The 12361-nt window shown below is 34.0% G+C and overlaps 1 protein-coding gene and 1 non-coding gene across 3 annotated transcripts in view; both read left to right on the forward strand.

Moving 5' to 3' along the window:
- Positions 1-12361, forward strand: part of CWC27 (CWC27 spliceosome associated cyclophilin) — a 224328-nt gene that overhangs the window by 18747 nt on the left and 193220 nt on the right. For both annotated transcript variants that reach the window (XR_012921686.1, XM_012784066.3), the window contains exon 7: positions 1716-1785. Coding sequence is in view for 1 of the 2 variants with exons in the window: in XM_012784066.3 (XP_012639520.1) it covers positions 1716-1785 (70 nt within the window). In the remaining variant the exon portion in view is untranslated. The remainder of the gene's footprint in view (positions 1-1715; positions 1786-12361) is intronic.
- On the forward strand, positions 1989-2119 carry LOC142874209 (small nucleolar RNA SNORA36 family). Its single transcript, XR_012922022.1, has one exon. It is a non-coding gene; the product is annotated as a small nucleolar RNA SNORA36 family (small nucleolar RNA).

Consider the following 12361-nt stretch of genomic DNA (forward strand, 5'->3'; position numbering starts at 1 on the left):
ATGAGTGTGTTTTTTCCTAAATGAGCACTTCTTATATTCAAGTACAGTATATCTTAAACTTAAGCTAAAAATGTATCATCTCTGTTGTCCATATGAAATCTGTGTTAATAAATAGATAAATATTTTATGATCTCTATATCAGCTACTTATTTTAATGAGTTGTTGAGAAACTTTTGTTTTTTGCTTATTTTAAAATTAATGTTCACTCAGTATAAAGAATTTGGAAAGTGGAGAAAAATAAAAAGTATTTTTAATGATTGCATAATTTATTTAACTTTTTCACTCCTTTTTTGGGTGCTATTAAAAATAATCATAAATATTTTTAAACATAAAGCTATTTCATTCAGTTATTTTGGACTATTTCCTAAAGACAGTTTTCCCCAAAAAATATCTTTTTAAATAAATTTCAGTGTTTTATGACAATATACTATATTATTAATATTATTCATTTTATTAAAATAATACACAGTTAGATTTCAACTTACTGTTTTACTGAATTGTAGCATCCTTATTAGGGATTTTTTTGTACTTATAATTGTTAGATTTAGACAATTTGGGGTATGTATAATCCTGCCAAACCCAGTTAATAAGAAGCAAAGTTTATTAATCTTTCTGAGCTTTAGTTGACTCTTCCTGTAAAAGGGAAATTATATTAACAATAAGCACAGTACAACACCTCATTTTTATGAAGATAAATGAGAAGGAACATGTGAAAATACCCAGTGTAGGTGTTCAATGCATATTAGTTTTTTTCTTTGATGTCATACCAAACAAGTAAGTTAAGTTGCTTTTATAAACTGTCAAACATGAGCCAGATACTTTAATAAACACTTGATCTCAGTGGAAAAATAATTTCTTATGTGGCTATATATTTGATTTTCTTTTATTCTTTGATTTATTTATTTCGACTAATTTATCTCTGGTTGAAAGGTCAGTCACTGTATTTATACACAGTATTTCATCACCATGATTTATCTTGGCAATAAACTCAAGAGTTGTTTTTCTGTGTCTTTTGTTTTTGTTCATAGCAAATATGTTAGGGATGATGTGATGGTCATGGCTTGTCACCTAGATTTTGAAGAAAAAAATACCTCTTTTGTTGCCAAATCTTTAATTTTTTTTTAATATTCGAGAGAGTTTTAATAATTTATTATTTATCTTACTTAGGATTTCTTTTGTTTGAAGGATAAGGGGAGACAAACTTAGTTTTTTCTCCCCATTGGCTATTTTAGTTATTTATTGCTTATGTATTTTTGTCTGACATTTTTGTGTACCTTATTAATTTTAAAATATTATGACATTTTGCCAAATATCAAATTAATTGCTTCCTATGTATAGTGCTCTCAGGGATATATATTTATTAGTTTTTCAGAAATGTCCATTTTGCTGCCAGTTTTGATAAATATATTGATAAAAAGCTTAATTTTTTCTGTCATGCTTGTCTCAGTACATTTAATGTTAATGATCAGGATGGATTTTTGGTCATTAGTATAATATATGAAACACTGGTGGTCTGAGGCCAAAACCTTAATATCATACTGAAAATATAGATCCTTAGTATATTTCTGCTGAATACTAAGTAATAGTGTCCTTTTTAACAGTTGGAATATATTTCTTCTTATAAATTCTGTTCTATTGCTTTGAAAATAGGATGTTTTGTTTAACTTTTTCTTTCTAATTTTCGTTCATGCTTTTTTCCTTTTTTTTTTAACTAGAAATTTTAGTTTACTTTCATTTGGAGAGGAAGCTGAGGAAGAAGAGGAGGAAGTAAATCGAGTTAGTCAGGTAATCTCTAATGTTTGTTCAGATTAACAAGAGAGATTAGGGCCTATATCTTACTCATTTATTTTATCTCCTGCTATACCTGGCACAGCAGATTTTACATGGTACAAACTCAGTAAGTGCTCATTGAATTGATTTGTAAAATGATTTGTAGTTGGTAATATTTGTAACTTCTGAGATGATTTTCTCTTAAAATTGTAGTGTTTTTCCAAAGTGTTGAGTTCAGCTCAGGGTAGCTTCCCTGCTCTGGTAATTAAACTTTGGAACATTGAAACTGGCTACGGGAAATGATTGGATAGAAAATATTACTCTATTCATTTATCCCCAGCCTACAAAATGAAAAAAAAATGTAGTATTTATTTATTCTTAATCTTGTCATTTTTTATCACTAGAACTGAACTTGAAGTTTTTCAAATAGTTCAACTTTATGATTCAGATTTTAATTTCTATTTGTTCAGTTGGTTTGATAGATGATAATGGTTATTATCATTATTACTACAAGCAGTCACAGACCAAAACTCTTACATTCATTTTAATATTATTTGTATATATTTTGGTCATTTCATTAATTTTAATCACAGCCCTTTGAAACAGGTGTTATTATCCTCATTTTACTCATGAATGAATTCAGATATAGATAGGTTATAATTTGCCCAAAGCCACATAAGCAGTAAGTAGCTAGAGCTAGGAATTGAACCCAGGTCTTTCTAACTATAAAGCCAGTGTTTTTTAATTATACATTGCCTTCTGGCCTTTTATTCCACCAATCCTTCCCAGGCTTTTGGGTATGGTTATCTTTAGTATCATTTGCATCATAATCCTCACTGCTGAAATGCTTACAATGTCTTGCCAGTGTTTAGAGCAGTGTTTCTGGTATGTATACTCCAAGAAAATCATCTTCAATTGTTTTACTCTCCAAGTTCTAATATGCCTTACTTTCTTGAAAATTCATGAATGCTGAGACCTAAAGGATTAGGTTCAAAGTCTTTGTCATAGTGATTAAAACTCTAACCTTGCACTGTCTTACTTGCTTAACATAGTCATCTATTTCTTACCTACACTAACAATAATGTTGACTTAAAAGCACATTATTATTACTCTTTACTTTATCCATGTGCTTCCCTTATTAGCGAGCATGGTTTTGGTAAGCAGTTTGGACACATAGTAAGCACTGTATTTGTACCCCTTGCACTGAAACTGAATTAAAACTGGCAAGTATAAGAAATAATTTGATCATAATTTTTTCTTGCCTTTTACAATATCCTTGAATGATCTATTTGATACCATGGATTCAATTATCACCTACCTGAACACCAACATTCTAAACTCTAGGGCAGGCGTCCTCCTCAAACTACGGCCCACAGGCCACATGCGGGTGTTTTTGCCCGTTTATTTTCTTACTTCAAAATAAGATATGTGCAGTGTGCATAGGAATTTGTTCATAGTTTTTTTTAAACTATAGTCTGGCCCTCTAACAGTCTGAGGGACAGTGAACTGGCCCCCTGTTTAAAAAGTTTGAGGACCCCTGCTCTAGGGGATAAGGTTGAATATTTTCTCCTGGCTCTTATCCCTCATTCTGAGTTGGCTTAGGAAAGTCTCTACTTTAGATGTGAAAACTAAATTTATTTTTATGTAAACTTCTCCTTTCCCTGTTCCTTATCAACATCACCAATCACTGTTACCTCAATATCTCAGGAGTCGTCATCTTTAGATGTCAGTGCATTGCTCGTGATTCAAGTTTGTGCCTCATCAGAATGAAAGATTTACCATATGTCATGATTCTGTGGGTATATTTGTGAATGTTAGATTTGGAAATTTCTACGGTTACCTTTTGTTGATCTTTGCTAAAGATGTCAAATTTTTTTGCATACCCATGCCTTCCCACAGTTCCTCCACTACCATTTTTACATTTGCCTGGAGTGTGCTCTCTCCTTTATTTGGCTACTTTTTGTTTTTCTTCTAAGATTTAGTTCTAGTGTAACCTCCCTTCTGCACCAAACTCCCACCTAGGCTGAGCTAGGTAATTCTTTCCATCATAATCTATCTATGGCCATGAAAGCGCTTATCATGCTGCCTTATGATTTATTTTCTCATCTGCTAACTGTGCTAAATATTCAGTTATCCCTATAACAACCATGTGATATAGACATTATTTCTATTTTGTAGATAAATCAATACTTGGAGAGGGTTAAATTGCTTATCCAAGATCATGTAATTAGGAGGTGGTGGAATCAGAATTTTGAACTTAGGATTTTATAGCTATTTAAGTCTCTATTATGATTGTGAATGCTGCAGAAGCTGTCTCCTTTAAGTCCAAGCCGTCTAAAAGGCTGGTGAGGTATTTCGCTGATAGCCTAGCATTCTGGCATAGAAGGCAGCTGTCCTCAGTACAGTTGGCACACTGCCCTTCTCTAACTCCCATAGGGTCCTGGATGGTAGGTCAAGCAGCCTTCGAGAGCAAAAGCAGGAGAAAGTTTTTCCATTAATCTTTTTGTTGAAATTAAATTTCTGGTCTAAAGTAAGTTTTGTTCATAATTACTTTGAAATTGGCTTCACTAGGAAATTAGTTTGAATTTTTTCTATTTCTAACAACATGTGTTAAATGTTCAAAGCTTCTTTTCCTTCTGCTTTCTGTTGTACAAGTAGAAAAAATGAGATGTGTAAATTTTACTGAATATTGTGAATTTATACTCCAAAAGCAATTTGTGTTTGCTTTAAGATTAAAATGTACAAGGATATCACCACAGATAGTACTGGCTTGTTCTTTATTTTCTCTCTTAAACCTAAGGAACACTTTAAACAATTTGGAAAGACTAGGTAAAATCTTTCTTCTCTGCCAAGAAAATTACAACCCCCACACAGTCCATTATGAAATGAGTATTATTATCCTAGTATTATGTCATCTTATTTTTCTCATCTGACTTTTTGATGATGTGCTTTGTGATGAAATTACCATCAAGTGCTTGTATCTGACTTTCACATCTATATCTCTAGGCTGGCTTATTCTTTTTTTCTCCAGCTGCCTACTGGACACCTCTTTATTTGAACATCTCACTAGTTACTCAAGCCCTGGCCAAGGCTTAACTCATCATCTTTTCTTCCCAAATTTATCCCTGTTCTATGCCTTGTTGTCAATATGTTCCAAAGAAAAACTCATTAGATTCAGTTCTGACTTTTTTTCTTATTTTTTTTCTCTGCCTTGTCTTAGCAGTTTTTCATCCAAGATATATCTCAAGTCCATTTTTTTCTTTTAATTTATTTTGCTACTACCCTTGTTCAGGCCTTTATCGTCTCTTCAAGGCCTACCCTTGTTCAGGCCTTTATTGTATAGTAGTGTACAGACTGGTCTCCCATCTCCCCTCCCCTCCCCTCCCCTCCCCTCCCCTCCCCTCCCCTCCCCTCCCCTCCCCTCCCCTCCCCTCCCCTCCCCTCCCCTCCCCTCCCTCCCTCCCTCCCTCCCTCCCTCCCTCCCTCCCTCCCTCCCTCCCTCCCTCCCTCCCTCCCTCCCTTCCTTCCTTCCTTCCTTCCTTCCTTCCTTCCTTCCTTCCTTCCTTCCCTCCCTCCCTTCCTTCCTTCCTTCCCTCCCTCCCTGCTGTCTGTTGATTATGTTAATAAGGCCAAATTCCTGGCCTATTATTTCTAGCCTCTACTTTCATGATTCTCCTTCACCAACTCTACCCTTTAGCCTGCTACTTAGTAAACTTTGCTGCTAACAAAAATCATTTGTGATACTTTTAAAAATTAAGATTCCTAGGCCCTATCTCAGACCAAATGAATAGAATTTCCAAGGGAGTTGCCTGGGAAGCTGTATGTTTAATGAATTCCCTTGGAATTAATACTAGGGAGATGTAGTAAACACTGCTTTAATAGATCTGAATATATATACTTGTCTTTTTCCTATTTGTGTGCATTTATTCATGTTCTTTTCCTTATCTGAATGTCCTGTCCTACTTCCGGATGGTATTTTCAACACCTAAAATATCATCTTTTCTAGATGTCTTTTCTAGTTTTTCTTAATCTTTTTCTTAGCTAACCTCTGCCTTTCTTGTAATACTTTATATTTTCCTTTAAACACATCTTTTTTGCTTTATTACCAAAGAAGCATATGACTATGTTCTCATTGTATACTATACCAACATTATAACCTTTACCTTTTGACTTATTAATTGTATTGAGTCCTGGGCTTCACCCCACTCATTTATTCATGACAAGGTGCCTCTCCCACAAGGGTTAGCTTTCCTTCATTATTTATTTCAGTATCTTTCTACTACCTGATAAAATCTCTTTAGAATCATAGAATTTTATAGCTCAAAGATAGAGGCTCTGTCATCTTTGAGCGGCAGTGTGTAGGAGTAGAAATAGCATGGATTTGGGATCCTACAAACTCATATTGAAACTTTGCTTTCCACTGGCACTCTGTGACCTTGGATAACTTAGTCTCTCTGAGCCTCAGTTTTCCTTTTTGTAATATGGAAATAATATGTACCACTCAGTTTTGTGAGATAAGGATATGGATAGTCCTTATTTTGATATATTATGCAATTTTGATATATTACACAATTTTTGAAAATTGATATATTATGCAATTTCCAATTGTGATCTTGGAACTATCTCTTTGAAAGTCAAATGTGTTAAAGTAGAACAAAATATAATATGTTATAATTGGTATTTTTTAATCTCAGAGAACTAAAGAATATCAAATAACTTATAAATAACTTATAATATTATCATAATTATTATGTAGAAGCTCATGCTCTCATGCCTAAGCAATTTAGAGGGCTGATAAGAAACTTCACCAGCAGCTCTCTTTTCTTGACTAGGGAGCCATAAGTTTGGCACAACTGGCCTAATGCCCTTTCTGAGCACACCTGGATAGTAACGTGAACAGCCTGGGTGTACACCACTACATTACGACCCACCAACAACTCATTCTCCACATGTGCATGGGTCTTGGCACACTGTAAAATCTCTGGCCTACAGAAGGTAGCTCTTGTCTGCTTTATGTATTGGATTAGTGGGCAGGTTTAGTTTGAGAAAATAGAACAACAACAACAAAATTGTTGGAATTTACTGGCTTAGAAGAAAGGAAATTGCTTTAGACTTCATGAGATAAATTCTGGAGAGAATCCAAACAGAAGTGTGTTTTGTTTATTTTGCTTATATACAGGTTTTTTTACACAATGAATACCCCAAAATACCTTGGTAAGAAAAACAAAATGCTAACCTGAATATTGAAAAAGTATGGCTAATAGAATATGTTTCTTTAAAATTTAGCCTTACTATGTTAAAATGTATGAAATAACTATAGCCAAAGCCAAATAAGTGTCCTTTATAATGACTAAGAAGAATTTGCAGTTTCAGTGGTTGATGAAATTAAATATTTCTAAAGGGCTTAAAAATAATTGATTCATTATTCATTTGCTTATCAAGTTTCTTTTTTCAATGACTCTACAGTGTTAAGCTTTATTCCAGAACCTGTCTGACTGATCACAAGTTAATAATTGGTAAAGTCTGAATCGAGGCTTTACTCTATGTGAAAGGAAAAACAAGATGGAGTCCCCTCTGGTTTATGGATTATCAGTGTGGGATTACAGACAGTCCTTCACCCCACTCATTTATTCATGACAAGGTGCCTCTCCCACAAGGGTTAGCTTTCCTTCATTATTTATTTCAGTATCTTTCTACTACCTGATAAAATCTCTTTAGAATCATAGAATTTTATAGCTCAAAGAGATCCAGTCCAACTTCCTTTCTTTATAGATGAGGAAACTGAGACTCTGGTTAAGTGACTTCCCAGACTGACTTCATTTCCTTTTTGATAGGATTGCATGATAAGGGGTGCCATAATAATCATATCTTGAGTTCAGAAAAGCACATTGTCAGACTGTCTCATGATATTCTGTGGACAACATGAAGAAATGTGATCTCGGAGATAGTACAGTCAGATAGATTTATAGCTAATTGAATACTTCTGCCCAAAGGGTGCTTTGTTGTCAACCTGTGCCTGATTATTTGAATGAGTAAGTTGAAATGTAATAGGAGTACATGTAAATTCTGTACTTTAGTGCAGTAAAATTAGCTGAATAGATATGACATAATAGTCTGTGAGCCCTAGTTGAATTAAGAGCAAGATCTCTGGAATAAGGAATTTAACACTCTCTGCATTGTTTGGATCACATTTGCAGCAATTTCTTCAGTTCTGAACACATTTTTAAAAGATATTGACAAACTAGATGCATCTAAAGGAAGGGAGGGTGGTGAGGAGGATGGGTATGATGCCAAAAACTCTCTCACATAGAGAATACCTGAGGAACTGGATATACTTTGGAGAAGTAAAACTAAGTGAAAGTATAATCCCAGGCTTCAAATGTTTGAGAAAAGCTTTTATCTGGAATAGCTCTCCCTTCATGTTGCTTTCTTAAACAATATTTATTCAAATGTTTGTCTTGGTTTAAAATTCACTCATGAATCCTTATGTATAACTTATACAAATGTCAGAAAACATTTTTAAAGTAAAAGCTTACAATCAGACAAGTAGTTTTCATGAGTCAAGTTAAATGGCAGATCTGTTATAAAAGTATATCAATAGCTAGATTTTAATACAGTCACCGGTTTAGTGTAGTTCCACATTCACAGTGATACATATAGTAGTTCTCTCACCATAAGACTTGTTAACATTTTATCTCAAATCCAAAATTATAGAAGGGCTTTTTTCTTACCCAGAAAAAGTTATATTGGCAGACAAATTTACCACTTTTGAGAATAAAGTAAGAATGTTTTGTCCTGTTCTAGTTTATCTTATGAAGTTAAGCTTTCCCCAAAAGTTGGGTGGACGTGGCATGGAGAATGCTCCTCAGTCATTGGTACAGAGCTTGTCAGAAGTGTTAAAAAGTCTAATTTATAAAATGTTTCTGCGCTATCAAATTATATTTGACTTTAATTTACTTATCTTTCTAGTTGTTTATATTTAGCAAATTTTTAAAAAATATTAACATATTTTATTAGTTTTATATTGCTGTTGTAACAAATTGCCATAAATGTAGTGGCTTAAAGCAAAACAAGTTTAGTGTCTTGCAGTACTGGAGGTCAGAAGTCTGAAAATAGGCTTCATTGGGCTAAGTATTATGGTGTTGGCAGGGCTACCTTTTTTCTGGAGGCTCTGAGGAGAATCCCTTCCCCTGCCTTTTTCAACTTGTAGAGACTGTGTATTCCTTGGCATGTCTCCTTCCTCCAAAGCCAACAATGACTGGTAAACTCTTCTCTCACGGCATCACTCTGAAGCTGACCCTCTTGCCTTCCTGTTTCACTTGTAAGTACTCTTGTGATTGCATTGGAACCATCTTGATAGTTAGAATAATCCCCCATCTCAAAATCCTTAATTTATATGAATGTTCTCTTTTGCCATGTAAGGTAACATATTCACAGGTTCTGGATATTAGGACATGGACACCTCAGGGAGCCATTATTCTGCTTACCTGTCTATGTCTGAACTGTATGGAGTATGCCTAAAAACAGGACTTGTTTGTAGTTCATTAGTAGTTCTAGAAGATAGAACTCATGTTGGCTGGGTGATTGGAAATTACACATAGATATTTTTTTCTCTAGTCAGAGAATTTTCTAGTAACGGAAGCCATGTAAGAAGAAATGGGTTTTTTGTGTTTGTACGAGTGTGTGTGTGTGTGTGTGTGTGTGAGACAGAGAGAGAGAGAGAGAGAGAGAGAGAGAGAGAGAGAGAGAGCGAGTGAGAGAATAAATATGCTCTTCTTTTAGGTGTTGAGACATGGTTGACCAGTCAGGTCAAGGAGATTCCTGCATTGGGTGGGAGAATAGATTATTAAGTAGCCTCTAAAATCCATTTTTTAACCATTAAGTTTTTCTGGTTCTGTGCTGAAGGTCTCAGAAAATATTATTCAGGGTTCTCCTGAGAAACAGAACCAATAGGCCAATAGGATATGAGAGTATATGAGAGAGAGAAAGAGAGAAACACATTTATTTATACCAGTCCCTCTCTCTCTTTATTTATAGGAACTGGCTCGTGCAGTTATTGGAGCTGGCAAGTCCAAAGTATGTAGAGTAGGCCAGAAGGCTGGAGAATCAGGGAATAGTTGAACAGTCTGTAACCTACAGGCTGGAAACTCAGACAGGGTTTCTTTGTGGCAGTCTTGAGGCAGAATTACTTCTGGAAACCCAAGGTTTTGCTCTTAAGGCCTTCAAAAGATTAGATGAGGCCTATCCACATTATAGAGAGTAATCTGGATTATCAAAGCCTACTGATTTAAATACTAATCACATCTAAAAAATGCTTCCATAGCAACATCTAGCTGGGGGGTCCTCAAACTTTTTAAACAGGGGGCCAGTTCATTGTCCCTCAGACCATTGGAGGGCTGGACTATAGTTTAAAAAAAACCATGAACAAATTCCTATGCACACTGCACATATCTTATTTTGTGAAGTAAAAAAACAAACGGGCAAAAACACCCGCATGTGGCCTGTGGGCCGTATTTTGAGGACGCCTGATCTAGACTCGTGTTTGACTAAGCAGCTGGGTATCATAGCCTAGCCAAGCTGACTCATAAAGTTAACTATCCACACAGGAGTTAGAGATTGAGCCCCAAACTGTCCAGCTTCTTGACCAGTGTTCCTCCATACCACTATGCCTCTTTCTTTTGTCTCTTTTCTTTTTCTCTTTCTCTCTCTCTTTCCTCTCCTCTTTCTCTCTTTCTTTCTCTTTGTCATTCTCTCTCACTCTCACTTTCTTTCCTACCTGTACAGTTTTGCTGCCTCTTTGTTCTTGGGTACAAAATACTAGATAATAATATAGTTTTTCTACATCCCTTTTGATGTTCATTCTTAGATTCATTTGCAAACAGTTTTGAATTTTCTGTGGATTTCCTTACACTGAATTCACTAAATATATTTAGTATATTTAGTATATATATTTTGGTCATCAGCTAAACCCTTTAACTAGCCAGCTTCTTTTATGCAAATTTTAAAATATATTTGGTGTTTGTTCTTCTTTTAAAGTCATTGTTACCTAATGGTATGAATAAGAACCTTAAAATATATCATTCAAAAAGAACAGGCATTAAAGAGAAATGTCTGAGTTCATTTTTACCCTCTTTAGGATTGTCTCTTAATTTCTTCAGTTCTTCCCTAATTTGCTTTCTCTCCTTGCAGGAATGCAGAGTCTATCATAGTGGGAAGGGAGGCCTAAAAATATGGTTTTTATTATATATTTCTACATTAAATTAATTTTAAAAGTAAATTAAAATTTGAAATAGTAATGATTATTCAGATAGTTTCCTCCCATCATCGTCTTATTTTAAATTAGTATAAAACAAGTTTGTTCTTTTTCCTTCAAGCTGTTTGAACTAAGTTTTGGGAGACAAACAATGTTCTTTTAAAAATTAATTTGTTCATTTTTTTAAATTGACAAATAAGGATTATACATATTTATCATGTACTTGATGTTTTAAGATACATATACACTGTGGAATGGCTAATTAACATATATATTACCTCACATATCATTTTTTGTGATGAGAAAACTTAAAATCTCTTAGTGATTTTCAAGAGTACAATACAATAACTCATTTAAAAATATTAACAATTAAACTAACAATTGTAAGGGATTACAGCTCTGAAAGCAGGTCAGTGTTCTGGGTACATAGGGCCATGTAGGAAAAAGTCCAATGGATACATTTGGATTTTTGGTAAGTAGTTACTATTGTCAAACAGACCTGGATTTAAATCCTAGATCCTCTGCCACTGACTAAATTACTTAATCTTTCTAACCATTTGTAAAATGAGGCTAATAATGCCCACCTCATATACTTTTATTTGGTGAGAAGACGAATGAAGGGTAGAAATACTGTTTGTAGCACAATGCTTGACACAAACTATATACTTAATAAATTACAATAATAGTGGCAGTAGCTGTTATTTTATATCTTCCTATGTCTTGTTTTCCTACTAAAATGTATATTTATTGATAACATGAACTTTGAAACTAAAGCATTTAATAAATATTTGGTCATTGATGAATAGTGTCATGCTTTAGCAGCTCTCCTACATATCGGTTTTTTATTTTTAAATAGTATCTCAGAGATATACTCATCTGGCTGCTTGTGTACATTTAAAAAAGTGATTCTGTGCCATATAGGTGGTATACCTAAAGAATAATTAGTATGCATTTTACTTCAAATTACTCTTTGATCTAGCTTCTAAGTTATAATTTATGGGTCAAAAAATTAACTAGTTTAGTTGTATGTGAAACATAATGAGGACTTAGAGCTTCAAGTTTGTAATCAATAGACATATTTTTAATGGTGTATCACTTTTTTTCAAAAAGGTGTTTCTAAAATACTATTTTTAGTCAATGGAACTAAAAAGTAGGATGATTCTTTAGTCAATGGAACTAAAAAGTAGGATGATTCTTTATAAAGCTTTAGTTCTCCATTTTTCAGAAACACATTTTTTGCTAACCACATTATGTCAGTACTAGATTTTCTATAAATTTGTTAATTTATCCTTTTGGAAGACTGTTTATTTCCTTACTCCTGATTACATTGTATATTCC

This window comes from Microcebus murinus, chromosome 11, assembly GCF_040939455.1.
Source record: "Microcebus murinus isolate Inina chromosome 11, M.murinus_Inina_mat1.0, whole genome shotgun sequence".
NCBI lineage: Eukaryota > Metazoa > Chordata > Mammalia > Primates > Cheirogaleidae > Microcebus > Microcebus murinus.